This window comes from Danio rerio, chromosome 4 (genome assembly GCF_049306965.1).
Source record: "Danio rerio strain Tuebingen ecotype United States chromosome 4, GRCz12tu, whole genome shotgun sequence".
Taxonomy (NCBI): domain Eukaryota; kingdom Metazoa; phylum Chordata; class Actinopteri; order Cypriniformes; family Danionidae; genus Danio; species Danio rerio.
This window is the reverse complement of record NC_133179.1, coordinates 39,096,051-39,116,777: the sequence shown is the minus strand read 5'-3', so window position 1 is coordinate 39,116,777 and position 20,727 is coordinate 39,096,051. Positions and strand designations below refer to the sequence as shown.

Sequence of the window (20,727 nt, the reverse complement as noted above, 5' to 3'; positions counted from 1 at the left end):
TATTTGGTAAAAACAGGTGCCATTTAAACCCAGTGCTTTTCTCATATTTTACATCACTTCACACTTGAAATAAGAAATATACACACTGAATAATCAAAACAAAATACATGCCAGCATTTTTTTTTTCTCATGTCGTCATTGTGGTATTTGTAATGTAAAAGTAAATTGTGGCAGAATTTATTTTATAGAAACTTTTTTTTTATTATTTTACCTCAATGTCTCCAGTTTACAGCTTACAGTCTTCAGTCCATCAGAGAGAAGCTTCACTCCTGAATCCAGCAGGCCATTGTTACTCAGGTCAGCTCTCTCAGGACACAATTTTTACTTTCCTTTTCCAAGCTCATGTTAACAAATTAGAGCTATCAGTTTTGGAATGCACACTATCGTTTGAGGTTACAGAAGCAACCCTTCGTTCCCTGAGGAGGGGAACGGAAGTGCTATACAGTGAATTTGATCTTGGAAAATCCACGTATGGGAGGATTTGGTTCAGAAGCCGCTTGTCTTAAAGAGTATTGAACGGGCCAATGAAGCAATGAATTGGCAGCGTAAGCTTGCGCAGGTGTGCCTCATTGGCAATTATCCCAGCATATAAGCACACCTGGAGCGAGCAAACACCATCCTATTAAGCTGAAGAGAATTTCAAACAGCTAAGGGACAGTCATTATGGCGATGGAGTATAGCACTTCCTTCCCCTCCTCTGGGAACGAAGGGTTACTTCTGTAACCTCAAACGTTCCCCTTCGGTTGGGGAACTTCAGTGCTATACAGTGGATTTGATCTTGGAAAATCCACGTATGGGAGAAATATGAAAAAACGCCATAATGACTGCACCTTACCAACGCCCCCGATGAGGGGATAGTCAAGCAAGCGTGACGCACCTACATCATAGGAGGCGCGGTCCTCCAACGTGTCCCTGGCCCTAATTTTTCCCACTTTAACAGAAGTTTTACAGATTTAAATATATTTTTGGGGAAGTCGTGAGCGTCTAGATAATTCTAGGAAAATACGACAGTACGTTGGGAAGCGTGCAATCCCGATAGGGAGGACGCTGCGGAGGCCATCCGCTACCCAAGGGGGGAATAGATGGCAGAACTTACATATGGACTAGCCCTAAGAAGGGGGAGTACGCATAGAAAAAAGTGGTTAGCAGAGAGGGAAGACACGGGTCCACCCAGGGGGGGGGACTTAACCGTGGCGGAATAAGCATATGGGATCGCCTAGTGGGGATCACGCATAGCAGGCACCTATACCCAAGACGCGGGCTGACCAGCGGGCAGACCAACAACGTAGTGGGCCAGCAAGTGACTCCTCCGCTGAGTCAGTGCTGGGGGCCACGGAGGAATTTGCAGGGCTCACCTGACGGTGAACTTCACTGACAGATAAAAAGGCGCACGTACCTCCGTGTTAGGGAGAATGGCGCAGCAAGTGTGTTTCAACACCCTACCGAATTGTTTTCTCAATCACCAAAGGGTTACCTAATACCCTTGAGGAAACCGGCTCCACTCGCAGATTGTAAAACCTTGCAAATGTGTTGGGTGTCGCCCAGCCCGCAGCTCTACAGATGCAGATGCGATGCTCCGAGTGGAGTGCGCACACACTCTCGGGGAGCGCAGCTCACCTCGGCTCTGATAAGCGAGAGAATGGCATCCACAATCCAATGGGAAACTTAATTTCAATACGACACTTCCCTGCTGCCGACCGTCATAACAGACGAAGAGCTGCTAAACTCTGAGTACGGTCCGGATAATACGCAAGGCGCGTACTGGACAATAAAGAAAGGGCTGGGTCTGCCTCCTCCGGGGGCAGCGCTTGCAGACTCACTATCTGGTATTAAAATGGAGTGGTAGGAACCTTGGGCACATACTGCGGGTGGGGTCTCAGGATGTGAGAGAAAGCCAGCCCAGTAACAGGCACGAATCACTGACCAAAAAATGCCTCCGGGCCCCCGACCCTCTAATCGATATCAACGTGACCAGCAGAGCTGTCTTCAGGGACAGAAAGATACTGAGTCGAGGATCGAAGGGATCTGACGTGGCTCGTGTAACAAGGGCGAGATCCTAAGAGGGCATGAAAGGGGGCGGGGTGAAATAATTCGCCTAGCACCCCTAAGGAACCGGATGATGAGGTTATGCGTTCCCACGGTGCTGCCAGCCACCGCGTCATGAGAGCGGAGATGGCAGCCACGTAACCTTGAGTGTGGAGGGCGACAGCCTGCTCTCCAGCTTCTCTGAAATTTTACAGACACTTCAAAGAAATATTATATATGGTAAAACAGGTGCCCTTTAAACCCGAGGCTTTACTCATATTTGTCATCACTTCACACTTGAAATAAGAAATACACAAACTGAATAACCATAAAAATAAAATACATGGCAGCATTTTTTTTTCTCATGTCATCATTCTTTGTGGTATTTTTTATGTAAAAGTAAATTGTAGCAGCATTTATTTTATAGATTTTTTTTTACTTTTTTTTTTTTAATTTTACCTCAGTGTCTCCAGTTTACAGTGTTGACTCTTTAGTCCATCAGAGAGAAGCTTCACTCCTGAATCCTGCAGGTCATTGTTACTCAGGTCCAGCTCTCTCAGGACACACTTTGAGGATTGTAGAGCTGAAGACAAACTCTCACAGCACTGAGCAGTGAGATTACACCACTGTAGCCTGTGAGGGGAAAAAAAGAAATAATAATTTTGCATTTATCTAGCATGGGTAATCCAGAGCAGAGACAAAAACACTTGAATGTTTTCTTTTAGTATGAGCAAAGGTAAAAATTACTATATGTACTCTGTAAATACTGAATTGAAGGGTAAATCCAAGGCTGTAAAATAAACATAAAAGTATTCTTTAGCTAACAATTCACATTTTTATGTGATAATTAATCAGTAGTTATCATTAATAAAAGCTTAAAATCAATATTTTTATCTCCGTTTTCCTGTTTAACAGATTAGAGCAATCAGTTTTGGAATGCACACTATTTCTATTTAAATATTTAATAATAATAATTCCTTACATTTATATAGCGCTTTTCTGGGTACTCAAAGCGATTTACACAATGGGGGGAATCTCCTCATCCACCACCAGTGTGCAGCATCCACCTGGATGACGCAACGACAGCCATTTTGCACCAGACCGCACACCAGCTGATTGGTGGAGAGGAGACAGTGATGAAGCCAATTCCAATTAGAATATAGGGATGGTTAGGAGGCCATGATGGACAGACTCTTTTCGAAGGATATCCTGGGATTTTTAACAACCACAGAGAGTCGGGACCTCGGTTTAACGTCTCATCCGAAAGACAGCGCTATACTGGGGCATTAGGACCCACACAGACCGCAGGTTGGGCACCCCCTGCTGGCCTCACTAACACCACTTCCGGCAGCAACCTAGCTTTCCCATGTGGTCTCCCATCCAGGTACTGACCGGGCGCAGCCCTGCTTAGCTTCAGTGGGCAACCATGTGAGAGTTGCAGAGAGCTAGCTGCCGGCTTTCAATGTGTTAAAAGAGAGCAGAGATTATATAATTGTATTGTGTAAAAGAAGAATCAAAATATTGAAAAGAATGTATGAAAATGGAGTAAACATAAAGAGAACAGATATTATATACAGCAGGAGATCAGTAATACATCTTTGATGTGAAAACACAAATAGTCTGTGCTGTTTCTGCACTGCACACATATGACTCATGGGTTGCAGATGTGTTGCAAATTGATGTGTGAAATGGGCATAAGTGTTTACAGAAAACTCTTACAGTGCTCTTGTGGTGTTTTTGACCACTGGTATCAGTCTCATCAGTGCTTCATCAGATCTTCTGTATTTCTGCAGTTCAAACTTCTCTTGAGTCTCTTCTGACATCAGGAGCACAAACACCAGACCCGACCACTGAGCAGAGGACAGATTCTGTGCTGTAAGATTTCCAGAGCTCAGACTCTTCTGGAGGTCCTCCACAAAGTCATCCTTCAGTTCATTCAGACAGTGGAAGAGGTTGATGGTCCTCTCTGCTGATTTCTCCTTCTTTATTTTCTTTTTGATATAATCAGTCGTGTGTTTAATGTTCTCAGTTTCAAGCTTCAGTCCTGGCAGGAGCTGCTTCAGGTTACTCAGGCCACTCTGATTAGACTCCTGTGAAAGACCCAGCAGGAACCGGAGGAAAAGGTCCAGGTGTCCGTTTTTGCTTTGTAAAGTCTTCTTGACTGCATCCTTGTGAAGATTAAACAGGGTCTTTGTAGAGAGCTTCAATGTCAGTTCCTTTTTCCTGGACTCAAGAAATGGATTTGCTTTCTTGTCTTTGTAAGTGAGAAACACATAGAGAGCAGCAATGAACTCCTGAACGCTGAGATGAACAAAACTGTACACCTGTTCCCCTGAAATGGGGTTTTCCTCCTGAAACATTCGAGTACATAATCCAGAGAACACAGACCCTTCCTTGACATCTAGTCCACACTTCTCCAGATCTGTTTTGTAGAAAATCAGTTGTCCTTTCTGCAGCTGTTCAAAGGCCAGTTTCCCCAGCTTCAGGACAATGTCTTCAAAAGACCAGACCTTGGCTTCACGTTCAGAATCATTGCTGTATTTTTCTTTCATCTGTTGCTTTTGAGACAGTAAGTAGCTGGTGTACAACCCTGTGAGAGTTGTGGGTGTTTTTTCATTGCTCTCTTGACCCAGCAGAGGCTGAAGAACAGTGAGAGAGATCCAGCAGAAGACAGGGATGTGGCACATGATGTACAGACTCCTGGATTTCTTGATGTGGCCGATGATGTTTCCAGCAACCTCAGGACTGCTGTTTTTGATGAAGTACTGCTCCTTCTGCTCATCATTGAACCCTCGCACCTCAGTCACCTGATCAATGTAGGTTTGGGGTATCAGACTGGCTGCTGCTGGTCTGGATGTAATCCAGATGAGGGAAGAGGGCACTAGCTCTTTCTTCAAGAGATGTGTTACTATCTCATTCACTGTCATTTCCTTATCAACATCTGTAAATCCATCCACCTGTTTGAAGTTCAATTCAAAGCGATATTCATCCAGTCCATCAAAGATGAACATGACCTTGCCTTGTTTTTCAGGAAGAGAACTCAGTCCTCCACTGCTAAAGAAGTACTTGTTAAGCAGACCTATGAGACTGTACTTCTCTTCTTTAATCAGATTCAGTCTACGGAATGGCAGTGGAAATATGAAGACTATTTCCTGATTGTCTTTTCCGTCAGCCCAGTCAAGGATGAATTTGTTGACAGAGACAGTCTTTCCCACTCCTGCGATCCCCAGTGTCAGGACTCTTCTGTTTTGTTGACCTGTGTCAGGCTGAACTTTAAATATGTCATTACACTTGAGTGGTTTATCCTTGGCTGTCTGTTGGTTGTGTTTTGACTCTATCTGTATCACCTCATGGTCATTCTCTCTTCCTCCAGTCTCATTTTCCACCACATATAGATCAGTGTAAATATCATCCAGGTTCTTCTTACGACCTATCTGTGAATTACCAATCAATATCTGCTTATAGTCCTCCTTTAACTTCTCCTTTAGTTCACAGCTGGTGTTTGTGTAATCAACAGGAGGGGATTTACAGGTCTCTGAAGCTGCGCCTTTACAAGAGAGAGGAAAAAGTTGTTTTTTATTAAAGTGAATCATAATTATGTCCTGTGCTTTCCAACATAAAAAAAATACATAAAAAAATAACAACAGCACTCATGAAGTCATTTGTTTCATCATTTAAATGACGTGATACCTGTATGGTATTTTGAATGAGCAGGGGTAGGTGATTTGACTTAAATCTTATATTGTATTGATGTAAAAAAAGTTGATTACTCAGAATATTGCAGGATGTTTCAAAAATAATTATCCAGAATTAAAGTGTTCCTATTACAGGTTTTTGAATTACTTCATACTCATCATTTGCTGTCTCAATGTTTCCTGACCTTACAATGTTTTTTTCCTCAAAAATGACTGTCTGCAAACAAAACATCATCATCATATAGGATTATTTAAGATATGCAGTGTGAGCCAGCTTTACAATGTGTTCTTGTTCCAGTAATGTTTATTTTACAACTGATCTTTGTTCTTGTTTTCCTTTGCTCATCTCTTTATTCCATATTTGTTCATTCTGTCTTTGCAAATGAGTAATAAATGATTGTTTTGATAGTTTTATCTTTGTGTGCTGCTGGGATGGAGGTCTTCTCTCTTTGTAAAGCATAAATTGTGTAAAAGGCTTGATTGAGATCTTACAGTTGGATTATGATTCTGCTAATGCTTAAATATTTAAACAGCCATGCAGACTCCTGATGACAGAAGACGAGGGAACACTACAGAAATCCAATTCTAACATAAACTTTAATGAGAGTACTATTCATTCAATCATTTTCTTTTCGGCTTAGTATCTTTATTAATCTGGGGTCGCCACAGCGGAATGAACCGCCAAGTTATCCAGCACATGTTTTACGCAGCTGATGCCCTTCCAGCTGCAACCCATCTCTGGGAATCATCCATACACAATCATTCACACTCATACACTACGGACAATTTACGAACACTTTGTTCATTAACATAGATATGTCTTGTGCTCCCCATCAAAAAAGAACAAATGCACATATAAATAAAGAAACAAATTCAGATGAACAAAGACAAACAATATATTAACAATACATTAACTATATACATAATGTTAAATGTATTTAAATGCATTGCTTAGAAGCTGTGCAATAAATGTTATGAAAATACATCTGACTCAAAAACAATTGCTAGGACAGGGTTTTAACATGAAAGGAATTAAACAGTACCTTGCTTCTCTGCATTCTCCAGCTTTTCAGCCAGATCATTCTTCTTTATTTTCCTCAGGATGTCCACTGTGATCTTCAGAGCTTCTTTTGGTCCAAAACATGACACCATCATATCCACTGTCTTCAACCTGTCTGCATTCTCCATTTCAGCTTTTGTAACACATACATGGTCATTCATTAAATACCACTGAAACTCCTTCAGTTCAGCTTCTACCAGTCCCTCCAGTTTGTTCTTGAGCAGCGGTTTAACATTCGCCATGGTGCTTCACCCATTCACAGCTACAGGACAAGAACAACAACATCTGCATTAGTTTCACAATTAACATATAAACCTAAGCATTTATTTATTATTTAAATAATGAAATTACCCTGTGAGAAAAAACTTCACATTTCAGAAAGCTAAATATTGAAAATTAATTGTCACTTTTTAAAGTGGCTCTTACTAACCAGGAATAATGTAGATGTTTCTTATTTGTCTACTTAAATTCTGTCTTGAGCAGAAGCTCTGCAACTCTTCTTCCTGTATCATCATACAGGAGAGTTTATTTAGATGTTCAACTGGTTAGACCACAACCATTTTAGAAAACCCGTTTTAGAAAAATCTTCAGATGACACATGAGACACTGAATATGTATGTTTCACATTTTACTGCATTTGCTCTTTACAATTCTAATTTATTCACAGCATTGTGCAAAAGAATAAATACACCCTTATTTACAGCAAACATAAAACTTCTTTTGGGTAGAGCTGTGCACAACTCATATGCTTTGTAACACACAGCTCTGTAAATCATTCATGAAATTGTTCAATTCAGAAGACATTTTCACAGCACAGATTTTGACAGCTAGTTCAACATTGTTGCATGTAATGACTCCAGTAATGAAATGAGAACTATAGGTTTTATATGGAATGACTATTACTGTCAACCTACAACCTAAACAGAACATTGAAAATCCAAAGGCAAACTAAACACAACATAACAGGGCATAACAGAACAAAAGACAGAACTAATTAGACAATGAGGGACAGCTGGAAACAAGGAGTGATCACATGACTAGGATACAAAACACAAAAACCAAAACAAAAACTGGTGTCCTTGAAAACCACCAGAGGGCACTGCAGCAGGTGTGACATTACCCCCCCCTTTAAGGAGTGGCTACCAGACACTCCCAAAAACACCCATCTAGGAGGGAGGCGGAACGGAGGTGGACCGGGGGAGGGATGGTGGGACAGACCAACACTACAAACCAAACAAAAAAAATCCTTATAACACAAAACAAGGAATCAAAGAGAGTCTGTAAGGGCTTAAGAAGAGTCTAAGGAACTGGTAAATGAAAGAGTCTCGACATATCAATCCACAAATATAAGACCACCATGGTGGTACCATAGGGGAGAAGGTCCCTTTTAGCCAGTTGTGGTTCCACCAATTTAAAACTGGTGGCTTTGGTAGCAGCCCACATGGAACAGAGGACCATCCTGAGGGTCCAGATGAGATGCCCGTTTTCCTCCATGGGGCATTAACTGGTGTAAAAGGCAAGGACCCACTGGCTCTTGAGAATGTTGGTTTGCCAGCACCCGAAAACAAGGGTCCGCCGCCACTTGTGGGCAAGGACTCAGCATTTGAGAGCGTGTGTCCGGCGCTTGAGGGCGAGGGTCCGCCGGCGCTTAAGGGCGAGGGTTCGCCGGCGCTTGAAGGCGAGGGTCCGCCGGCGCTTGAGGGTGAGGGTCCGCCGGCGCTTGAGGGCGAGGGTCCACCAACACTTGAGGGTGAGGGTCCACTGGAGCTTGAAGACCCGCTGGCACTTAAAGGTGAACGCTCACCAGGGCTTGTGGACGAAGGCTCATTGGTACTGGGAGACAAGGACTCAAGAAAACCAAAAAATGAGGTTTCCAAAGTAATAGAAAAAACTGGTTCTATAAGAACAGAAAAATCAAAGTCAGAAAAAATTGAAAATAAGGATTCCCCCAACTCTAAAGATGAATCCTCCGAACAAGTGGTTTCAAAAATAGTCAAGGGTTCAGGCACTGGTTTGAAGATAGCTGTGGTATGGCACTGAAGCTCAGAGCTTTCGACCATCTTTGGCAATTGCTGCAAAGTGGCCACAATCTTAGGCATGAAATCTAAATTAATGTCCATCTTGCAAAAAGGTTCAGAAATATGAGCTTTGTTTAAACAAAATTCCAAATCATCAGCCATTTTAGAAAGGGGGCCTGGAGCAAAAACAAACTCGAAGGGTGTCTCAGGACTAGAAGTTCCCTTAGGGGGGATTCAAAAAGATTAATTGTAGGCTGGGTCGCAACACTATCCAAAATCTCATGAAGTGAGTCAATAAGCTCTAAGGCCATGCAAAGACAGTCAGGGGCAATGGTATCTTTAGGTGGGGCTTCTGAAGTTAAATTCATCTTGGGAACAGAATCAACCTTTAGACTATTCACTTTAAGGTGGACAACTAACTCCCAAAATTGAGTGATCCCAAGTTCATCCATCTCCTCAATAGAAAGAGGATAATCAAGACATTGATTCAATATAGTCATCAGTTTTTAGTCCGATAAGCCCAGTCCCACAGCCAAAGTCCAAAATGACTGAGCAAAAGCTCCTACCTCCCAACCCTGCTTACGTTCAGCCACCAATGCTTGAAGACGAAGTGACCGCTCCCTTTCAGTCACTGGAGGAACCATTTGGAGACTCATACTTGACAAAAAACAAAGCAAAAATATGGGGGGAAAAACTGGGGCAAGAGAGAGAGAGAGAGGGAAAAAAAATGCTGCTGGATCTTGGTAATGGCCTTTGGATTATGTCACGACTGGGTATCACAAAAACAAGGGAAAGATCCAAGTGCAGCAAAACACATTTATTGCCAAACAATAAAGATCCCAAAAAAATGACAAAGGGACAGGCAAGGTACCAAAATCGAGGACAACATGAAGTGCAAAAATGAAGATCAAAAGTGAATCAAACACAAACTAAACAGGTATCCAAAAACATAGCAAAGATACTAAACAAAGTGAACAAACCAAACACGGTGAACCAGATCACGAATAAAGCACGACAAACCCAAACAGAACATTGAAAATCCAAAGGCAAACTAAACACAACATAACAGGGCTTATAAAAGACAGAACTAATTAGACAATGAGGGACAGCTGGAAACAAGGAGTGATCACATGACTAGGATACAAAACACAAAAACCAAAACAAAAACTGGTGCCCTTGAAAACCACCAGAGGGCACTGCAGCAGGTGTGACATTTTGCTTAGAACACATCCAATTGGCCACTTCCAGCTTGCTTGAATCCTGATTGGCCTACAGTGTTTTAAAAAGCCATGACACCACTTCCTTGGCAGCCATCTTGTTTTTGGTCACTTGCTTGTGTTTGTTGAAATGTTTGAATGTGGTATAGTGCAGAGTTTTTTTGGATGTGGACTGATGAGGACTGGGAATATTGAGATTTGTGAGTACTGTTTGCTTTGTTTGACTTCTGAGATTATATTGAGACTTGTGAGTACTGTTTGTTTTAGTGTTTACTTTGTTTATGATACTTTGTTCCACCGGCTTGTTTGACCTTTGTTGCCTGCTGACATTGATTTTGGATTGTCCTTCTAATATGGTTGCCTGTTTTTGTAAATAGATTGTAAATAGTTTATATAATGGGATAGTAAGGAGTTTGACGCCATTTTCTTTGTAAAACCTTATGGCCTCTGTTTTTGTGTTAGGTAGTTAGGGAAGTGAATTGTACTTTCTTTTATTTTAGTTTGATCAGGTAAGTTAGAGATTTAATATAAAGGATTTTTTTGTTTGTTATTTTGGCCTTGTCAGCTCCCGAATTCAAATCCCAATAAATCTTTTAATTAATTTTGGTTGTCTTGTCTTTCATGTTGTACAACATCCCTAGACGGTGCGTAACACCATTACCAATATTAATGTGCCTAAAGCACAATGCCTCATGGGTTTCTCAATTTCAGTCATGACACACCAAATCTGGCTTCCAGACAATGGCGAAACATTGGGCCATAGCTTGCCCAGTTCAGGACAAATTATAGGTAAATAACTTGACTGAGACTAGGCCCAGATATGGTCCATGTTTGGCCCTTATATGGAAGCTAGACTTCGTCCAATGTTTTCACTGTTCTCACGGTCTCCCAAGTTTGTTCTTCCGAAGTGACCAGGCAAGACGGGTCTTCACAAGTTTGCAAGTCTGTTCTCTGCGTTGTTGGACTTGAGAAACAGTGGAGAGAAGAAACTCAGCTTCAGGAAGCGAGCTCACCACTACGGAACTCAGCGAAGACAGCCTGACGAGTCACAGACATGAACAACAGCAAATTGACAATGTGAAACACAGACTAGATATAAGCATAGTAATGCACAGCAGCTGTAGCGTGCTGATGAGTCAGCTGAGTGGTGCTAAGCAACGAGGAATCACCAGTTACAACAATACCACGTGACCGCACCGATGCTGAAGATAAACACAGAACATCAGCCTATCACATACCCCCCCCCCCCCAAATCACCCCCCCACACACACACACAACACAGAAAGAACACACAGACCAACAACGTGCATTACTAAGAATGTACCAAGTACAGTATTACCAAACTTAGAAAAGTTATCTGTTATATTTCTGCATTACAGCAAAAACTAATAAATTACAGTAATTGCAACACTAACATTAAAAGCAGAGAAAAAGCTTATACTGCTGATAGATAGATAGATAGATAGATAGATAGATAGATAGATAGATAGATAGATAGATAGATAGATAGATAGATAGATAGATAGATAGTCAGAAGTTTTCAAACCTTTCTCTGGGTAATGACCTACTCCATAGACGCTATAAATCAGCTCAATCCAGCAAAACTTCTTGTCCTGCTCAAAACTCTGACTACACATCATATCTTCATGGTCAAACTGGATTTTGTGGGTTTCCTCTGGGTGCTCTGGTTCCACCACAGCCCAAACACATGCGCTATAGGGCAATTGAGTAAGCTAAAATGCCCGTAGTGTATGAGTGTGAATGTAAGAGTGTATGGGGTGTTTCCCAGTTTTGGGTTGCAGCATCCACTGCTTAAAACATATACTGGAATAGTTGGTGTTTCATTCTGCTGTGGCGATCCCTGATTAAAAAAAGAGACTAAGCCGAAAATAAAATAAATGAATGAATATCAACATTCATTCATTTTCTTGTCAGCTTAGTCCCTTTATTAATCCGGGGTCACCACAGCGGAATGAACCGCCAACTTATCCAGCAAGTTTTTACACAGCGGATGCCCTTCCAGCCACAACCCATCTCTGGGAAACATCCACATACACATTCACACACACACTCATACACTATGGACAATTTAGCCTACCCAATTCACCTGTATCACATGTCTTTGGACTGTGGGGGAACACTGGAGCACCCGGAGGAAACCCACGCGAAGGCAGGGAGAACATGCAAACTCCACATAGAAACGCCAACTGAGCCGAGGTTCAAACCAGCAACAGCACTACCTACTGCGCCACTGCCTCGCCCCATGAATGAATGTACTTTTGAAAATGATTTTCCTTATTTTAGAGAATTTGTTACTTTGTTTTCTGCTTTAGTTTTGAGAAATGTCATGATCTCTGAAATGTACAGGTTTAATAGTATTTAGACAAGTGTGTATAAATAATGTAAAACAGGTGACAGTTGTAGCCACAGCAGTTGTTTATCATCAGAATCAGTTAAAGCAGAAACACTTCAGGCAAACAAATGAAGCCGGTCTGACTGCTGAAACTCTTCAGGGTTTTCAGCTCATGTATCTACAAATAAGATTGTGTGAATCCACTGTAAAATAAACTAAATACATTCATGAATACTGTTATTGCAGATTGAGTTTTATTCTGTAGCTTCAGCAAGGGCGCACTCACACTATGCTATCCGAACCGTGCCAGGCCTGTTTTCCTGTATGTTTGAAAAGTTTCAGTACTCGGAATCATGTCAAAAGTGGCTCATCTGTTCTGCGATTTATTTTACTGTTCCACTGCATATCAAACAACTAAAATTATATAACTAAAGAAATGTTCACTGTGCTGAGCTTAATAAACACTCATAAACTCACAGATAACTCATAAACACAGATTTCAGTATCAGAATGAGAAGGTTTTTGTTTTCTGTGATCCTCTTCTAGAAACGCACTTGACATCAAAAGATGTAAATGAAATCCTCAGAATGTCTTCATCTCAGCAGTAAAGTCTCAGAAACACAAAGAGATGATCAACTGATAATCAGACGACACTCATAGATTATATAAAGCACAGAAAGAGCAAACTCTCACCTCAAATAATGGCTGCAGATCTTTCTGTTCCTCTGCTGAACTGTTGAGTTTAGCTGAACAACAGATCTGAATATTCTTTCACCTCTGAAAAACACAACAAACCTGTTTAAGACATGAGGAAATAACCAGCCAGATGAGAAACACAGACACACAAGTAGATAAGAATAAAGCATAGCAATGGAGGCTTTTGCTCAGCTGGTAATAGCAGTGTTGACAGTACAAAAGTAAATCAGTCACTGTAATATAACAGGTCAGTTTTCCAAACGTGCTATATATTGTACTTGTTATAATCTCAGTAACACAAGTTACAATGAATGAATTTTAGCCCCAGTTAAGTCGTGTGTTTTATATTGTCCCTGATGAGAAGTGTGTAGAGTTTAAAAGAGTAAAAGTAGAACAACAAAAATGGTGAAGCTATTGAAAAGGCTTCTATAAGCTGTATTTTAAATATACGTTTCAGACAGTATTGATCTCTAAAACACTACAGCAGAGCCAGACACAGCGTCATCACTCCAGGAAGGCAGACATGTTGCTCAGCCTTTGAGCTTATTTCAGCTTTCATCTAAGCCTGTGACTGGAGTCTGTTGAAGTGTTTGTGTTTCTCTTCAGTGATTCTGCTTATTAACAGCAGGTCTTCATCATCAGTGCTAGATCATCATTTAATTGTCTGATTAACTCAATGTAGAGAGGGAGCGGACAGACTCTGAGCTGAGGAAATGTTACTCAGAGGAGTTAGTGTGGTAGTGTGTCATTCAATCACAGCTTGTGCGCTGATCTGAGGTATATTTAGCAGATTCTGTAAGATATACAGTTTAATATATAAAACAAACCAGGCAATGTAACACCCACACCCATATCTTTTCAAGCATCAACCAATGTCTTAGAAATAAAAGCTCAGTACAAACCAAATACTCATATTTATATGTTTACTCTACAGCACAATAATCTCTCGAAAGCTGTGCTGTTTAAACCTTTACAGTATACTGGATATTCAAGGTCTGTTCATCATCAGATTGATACAGTTCTGTCCTGTACTTTTCTATTGTACTTTTGAGCATTGGTAAATGTCCTAAACACATACAGGAGGATCTACGCCAATGGTGTCAAACTCAAGTCCTGACAGACTCAATAATCTGACAGACTATTAGATGAAACACTGCTGGATCTGGGTTATAAGAGACTATCTGTGTGGAACTGATCTAAAAGCTTTATTTGATCACAGTGAACGTCTCTCTGTTCTATTAAATGAATGAAACACATAACAGAATAGAATCTGACTTTAATATTACATAAACTCTCGGAAAATCTTCAAATGCTGAAGGAAATCTGCTGAATGTTCACCCTGTCAGACGATGTTTTGACGAACACAAACCTATCGCTGCTGAATGTAGAGTCTGAATGAGTTCAAATGAACTGTTCTGATGGTCTGCTGTCTTTGATCATAACAGCACAGTGTACAGTAAGGGTTATCATGTGTCTGTAGCAGCAGAGCTAATGACAAACACAGATCTGGAGATCATGGAAACACACTGCAATATTTACAGCTCAGAGGATGTGAAATCAGACTGGGTTGATTATGTTTGATGAATAATAGTGCAGCAAACCCTCACTGGTGATCCTGATATCATTCACAGCAGCTCATATTAAGCTGGACTCAATAAAAGACTTTCTCCAGCTGATTTCCCTGAATATACTCTATATATACTGTCATGTTTGTGTCTTCATAAGTGTGCATTTTCACTGCTTCAGGATCAAGTATTCTGTGGAAGGAGGCAGTCCTTCAAATAAACCTGTTTTGTAAGTATTGTGCATTCCTCAACAGGTTTCTTCATGTTTCTCAGCACTTCTTTTAGCAGAAAACACACACAGCAAAAAATTCCAGTGTTAAATATACAGTGTCATTTTTTTTGGTGTTGTTCAGTGTTAAAACTGGAGTACATTTTAATCCACGAGTGTGAAAACGCATATATTTAAGAGTTTTTTTTCCAGTGTTAAACTTTTAACCCAATATGCAGTGTATTTATCATTAGTGATGGGAAGTCCTTTTTTTTTTACTTGAACCGGTTCTTTAGGACAAACAGTGATCAAACCAGTATGTTTTACGAGTCTTGATGATATAATAAATTATATGATATAATAAATTAATTCTCATCAGAAGCAGTGAACTATATGCACATGCATATTCTATTAATATTCAATTGTTATTAAATAATCTTATTTTAATAACTCAATGTAGATCAGTCATTTCAGCAGGAGTTTGTCCTCTGCGTTTGGACACTTTATCCTGTTACAAAAAAAATAATAATAATAAAGAACAGAAACAAAACAACTTCTCTTCAACACTTGCGTCAACAGTTTCTTTATATGAGAGTAATTACAAAAAAGAAATCAGGTGAGCCAGAGCAAGAAACAATAGCCATAATCCATAAATGAGCTGAATAAAACGAGTACTCCATTTCTTATAGTGTTGTACACTTAGGGTGCTTTCACACCTACACTTTTGTTTTGGAACGTATCTCGTTTGGCCAGTTAGCGCAGTTCGATTGGCATATGTGAACAGGGCAATCGCGCTCTGTTCCGCGCCAAAGTAATCGCTCCGAGATCGCTTGAGTGAGGTGGTCTCGGCTCGATGGAAACGAACCCTGGAGGGGTTCGATTGCAGTGAGAAAGCGATCCGCTCCAACGGACCAACGAAGAAGCCGATCGCAATGCGTGATGGGTAATTTCGTAACGTTAAATACATACATTCTGTGAAAGCAGTAAAGTTAGCTTGTTTTGCTAATAGCCTACTTAAAATGAATCAAGGATTAACCTGGAGCTCACCGGAGGTCAAATGCCTCATCGACATTTGGTCAGATGAGCATATAGCAGAACAACTATGCAAAACACACAAAAACACAGAAATTTACAAAGTGTTCAGTGAGCGTCTGCAAGACATGGGCTACAATCGCTCCATAGAGCAGTGCCGCGCAAAAGCCAAAAAACTGCGTCAACAGTACATAAAAGTACGCGACTCACTTCGCAAAACAGGGAGTTCTGGAGACGAGAAAGATAAGTTTACCTGGTTTGATGAACTGGACAAAATACTTGGTACCAATCCAGTAGTTGATCCTGTGGATGTGGTGGAGTCTAATGAGCCTGACAACTGTGATCCAGCGTTATCATCAGCCAATATCTCTAGCCAGGCTGAAGGATCAAATGATCACGGTGAGTGGCAAAATTTCATTGAGGTAAAGTTGGTTTTATATTCGCACATTCGTTTATTTAGCAGTCTCTATATTGTTTATCATCTTATTTTGAATATTTGGTCAGAATTAGCATGCAAGTATGACTAAACAACATCAACACTATTTAACTCACTGTAAGCAATGTTGTACTTTGATAGTCATTTGCTGCTAACATTATTTCCCTATCTAAAATTTGCAAAGAATACTTTTCTGAAATTATATTATTAAGGAGAATGTCTGAATATCCAAATATAAAACCAACTTTACTTTTATTAAAATTTCATCCCCTTTCAAATGTTTGAACATACATGCTGTAATATACACGTTGTTATTTGCTTTGTGAATATTTATGATCCACAAATATTTGTGTGCTGTTTAATGGAGGCTGGATAGATGGATATAATTTGTATATCAACGCTTTTTATAAACATAAATTACCATGCATGTTTTATTAGTACACATGTATCATTTAATTTAACTCTGAGATTAGAAGTTTTAATTAAATTTTAATCAAGTTTTTAATTATTAAAAAAATGTATTTAAGTTATATTTTAAGAAATGACTTTAACTGATCTATTTAATAGGTGATGATGGTGCTGTACTTCTGGATGAGGAGATGTCTGATGCTGCTCAGAGCACAGACAGCAGCTTCGAAGAAACAACACAACGACTGCCTATTCCTGGAGCTCAGTCGCGCAAAAGAAAACACAAATCATCCTACCTTGATCAGAAGTTTTTGAGTTACATGGCTGAAAACAGAAGGCAGCTAGAGGCCTTGAACAAGGCTGAAGAACAACATCTGGCTCAAGAGACTGCTATTTTTGAAAAGATGCTTAAAGCACAACAAGAAGCCGAAGAAAGTAGGTTTAGGAGAATGCAGGAACAGCAACAGGCCAACTACCAAATGCTGCTTCAGGTAATGTGCAGTTTCGTAAATACTCTGCATCAGGAACAACCAAACTCCACTCTTCCACATCCAACGATTCCTCCAACAACATCTGGGTCATGGCCAATTTCTGTACCAACTACCAAGCCAATTTCATCTGTCCCGTGCCCAGTGATGCCTATGCCTCAGCATGAACACGTGTCACAACCGTCATTAATCGAAAATACACAGCCATGTGTATCATCCACACTGCATTGTGTAAACAGTGCTCAGAATTATTACAACCTGTAATACAAGTTACTATACCTTTAAAAAGGTTTGTTCATTTATTGTTAGTGCATGTTGCACTTTGTTTTGAAAATGTGTATTCAGGCAGAAAGCAAAATAGAAAGAAGAGTTGTAATCAAAAAGTTAAAAATTCAGGGCATTTAATTCATAACAGGTTTTTTCAATCGCATGGTCTTACAGTGTTATAAATGACCATCTTGTATTAACATAGCTTGCCACTGACAAGAAGTTTATTTTGAATTACCAGTTTGTAAAAAGAGAGAATGTACACTTTAGTACAGAAACAATTTATGTACAAGTAAAAAGTTTTAATAAAGACTTAATAAAGTGTTGCTTAACCACCTTATAACACTTCTGATTCTTTATAATCTAGAAATATAAAAACACATTTTTAAAGTTGCATGTAAAATGATGCAGCATATTTATTTCATCCAATTTTGGGATTGTCAATCTTAAAAAGCTGGTTCGCCCAAAAAGAATATTGGCATCATTTACTTATGATTCCCTTGTTCCAAACCTGTTTAATTTTTTTTAATCTGTTGAATACTAAAGAATATATTTTGAAGAGTGGTAAAAACATTTAACCATTAACTTCCATGGAATTAGTGTTTTCCTAAGTAAGTCAGTGATTAGTTTTTCAGCATTCTTCAAATTATATTCTTTTTGAAACCACTTGTGGCGAGTAAATTTTTATTAGGTGAGCTTTCATATTTAAATTTCTAACATTCTATATCTTACAATGTTTATTGGATTTTAGAAATGATGTATACATTCATATTCTTGAAAAATATCTGCAAAGAGCATCTCTGACGTTATTGCCTTGAACATTCTCCTGTTCCTGAGGTCTTGCATCCTGTGATTGTTCTTCCTCTTCTCTTACATCATCTCTCCCATAGAATTCTTCATTGCGTACTTCACAGAAGTTGTGTAGCACACAACAAGCAGAGACTATACGACTAACAAGAGTAATGTGGGCCTCACATTGCTTTAGCAGACAACGCCAGCGTCCTTTCAGGCGCCCAAAAGCACGCTCTACAGTCATTCGAGCTTGACTTAAGCGGTGGTTAAATTTGATCTGTTCAGGTGTCACTCCTCTTCCCTCAGGATAAGGCTTCATCAGCCAGTGTGACAGAGGATAGGCAGAATCCCCTAAAAGAAAAAGTGGCACATCAATTGCCTCAAATGTTTCAGTCCAGGTCGGCAGAAGGGTGCCACTACTACCACGATCAAAGAGTGAAGAGAGACAAAAAACACGGGCATCATGAACTTTTCCTGGTTGCCCAACGTTAATGTCCCAAAATTTCATCTTGTTGTCAACCACAGCTTGCAAGACAATGGAGTAGTTTCCCTTTCGATTGTAATAGTCTGCAGGTGTGTTGGATGGAGCTTTAATGTTTATATGTGTTCCATCAATAGCTCCTGCTACTTGAGGGAATCCCCACCTGTCACGAAAGCCCTGCACAATCATTTTGAACTCTGCTGCAGAGGGTTTTTTGATGTATTGTGGCTTCATTATCACATTTATTGCAGTCACAACTTCTTGAGTGATGATGCAGCATGTGGACACCCCAACACCAAATAAATGTGAGATGGACCTATATTCAAGATTAGTTGCCAGTCTCCAAATACATATCGCCACACGAATTTCGACAGGAACTGGTTTTCTGTATCTAGCATTTTGCCGAGTTAGCCAGGGCCGGAGTGTGTCACACAGCAGAATAAAGGAGCTTCTTTGCATTCTGAGATTTTGCAGCCATTCGTGGTCCGTCCAAGTATTATTGATGTATTTCCACCAGTCACAACTACGTGGGAATACCCATATTGTCCTGCAAAAATAAACAACGAGAGAAAAAAAATTATGTAGACATTCTTGAAATATTTTTTTGGAATAGTAAAATTAAATTCATGACAGTTTAGGCACGTATTAATAGTACACTTTCAATAAACTATTTTACAATAAAAACCCACTCATAGAACATTATGCATTTTTACATTTTCTAAATATTTAATTCTACGTTACATGATGATTTATTGGTTTAAGTCAACACTTAGCGATAAATAAAAACAAGACCATCGCGCGCGCTTTCTCTCTCACTCACTCATTCATACATGCATGTGTACATATGAATGTGTGTGTGTGGAGGGAAATTACACATACCTGATGGATCTTTGGAGTCTGTGGGTTAGCAGCACGTAATCGCCATTCAAAATCACAGCCCGCCTTTTCAGTGTATAATGCCGCCTTACAGCTCTTCGTCGGAGAAGATGAATTTTAAAAATGTTTTCTCGCCGAACCCTTGACTCCTGCTCAAAATTATGAATCAATATAACAACAGCAACAAAAAAAGCAACAACAAGCCCGCAGATATGTTGTGTTTCCATCGGGACGGATCGCAGATGAGGGCGCATTTCCGGTAAACAAACCCAGGAGACGTTGACCAATGAGAGAACAGTTTACTCGCACGTGACTTGCATTAGAAAATTTGGTCCGTTTGGAAATTTTGCAGTGTGAAAGCGATCCGCTCCAATGAATAATTGCTACATTGTATCAATTGTAATCGCTGTTTCGGAACAACTGAATCGATTCACAGGTGTGAAAGCACCCTAAGTCTGTTTTCACTGAAGCGCAGTCATCATCATGTTGTGTTGGCCTCATAGATGCTGCTGATCAACACATTTGGTTTCTAGAATTGATATTTCTCGAGTTCTCCTGCTCATTCAGTCATGATAGATGATGGTAAATGAACTTGAGAGAGAGTAATATCCGGTGGCATCTGTCAAAAAGTTTGATTGATACCCTCCATGCCCCTTTTGGGGCGGGGCTTCCGGTGTAAACCCCGCCCCTTTCCGTTAATTAGACTCTTATCAGTTGAAGTAAATTAACAATTCCGGTAATCAGATTCTTATCAGTTGAATTAAATTAATATTCCGGTATTATTACATTAAAATGAGATATTTTAATATTATGAAATAGATTTTAATGAAATAAAATATATTAACCGTTATTAAAACTATATTATACAGTATTATATTTTAAATATTTTAATAAATTCAGTTATTATAATTATACAATAATATATTGTAATTATTGTTTTAAATTATGTTTTTATAATTAAATTATAATATATTATGTTAATATATTATGTTACAATTAATAAACTAAGGTATATGCACAGCTGTGTTGCCTTTGCTCTGTTGTGGTCAGAACTGCGTGTCTGTGTATGTGTGTGCGTCTCTCCGGCTCGGGTGTGGGTGTGGCTTGGGA

General features: G+C 39.8%; 1 protein-coding gene and 3 long non-coding RNA genes across 8 annotated transcripts in view; 2 read left to right on the top strand and 2 right to left on the bottom strand.

Moving 5' to 3' along the window:
• The window catches only part of si:dkeyp-4c4.1, a 37,915-nt gene extending 24,776 nt beyond the window's left edge, over nucleotides 1–13,139 (bottom strand). Inside the window, exons 1-5 of one of the 5 annotated variants that reach the window (XM_073946652.1) lie at nucleotides 13,062–13,103; nucleotides 7,211–7,283; nucleotides 6,764–7,042; nucleotides 3,745–5,572; nucleotides 2,485–2,658 (exon numbers count right to left, since the gene is read on the bottom strand). In XM_073946652.1, the coding sequence (XP_073802753.1) occupies nucleotides 2,485–2,658; nucleotides 3,745–5,572; nucleotides 6,764–7,022 (2,261 nt within the window). In that variant the 5' untranslated portion in view covers nucleotides 7,023–7,042; nucleotides 7,211–7,283; nucleotides 13,062–13,103. Of the gene's footprint in view, nucleotides 1–2,484; nucleotides 2,659–3,007; nucleotides 5,573–6,763; nucleotides 7,043–7,210; nucleotides 7,284–13,061 lie in introns of those variants that run through there. The other 4 variants (XR_012401637.1, XR_012401636.1, XM_073946651.1 and 1 more) reach the window with 4 other exon arrangements.
• The window catches only part of LOC141381752 (uncharacterized), a 537,547-nt gene that overhangs the window by 87,624 nt on the left and 429,196 nt on the right, over nucleotides 1–20,727 (top strand). The window lies entirely within an intron of this gene.
• On the top strand, nucleotides 15,797–17,808 carry LOC141381719 (uncharacterized). The gene is made up of 2 exons (XR_012402348.1): nucleotides 15,797–16,268; nucleotides 16,873–17,808. It is a non-coding gene; the product is annotated as an uncharacterized lncRNA (long non-coding RNA).
• Nucleotides 17,586–19,875, bottom strand: LOC141381714 (uncharacterized). Its single transcript, XR_012402342.1, has 2 exons — nucleotides 19,621–19,875; nucleotides 17,586–19,288 (listed from the first exon to the last, which is right to left on the bottom strand). It is a non-coding gene; the product is annotated as an uncharacterized lncRNA (long non-coding RNA).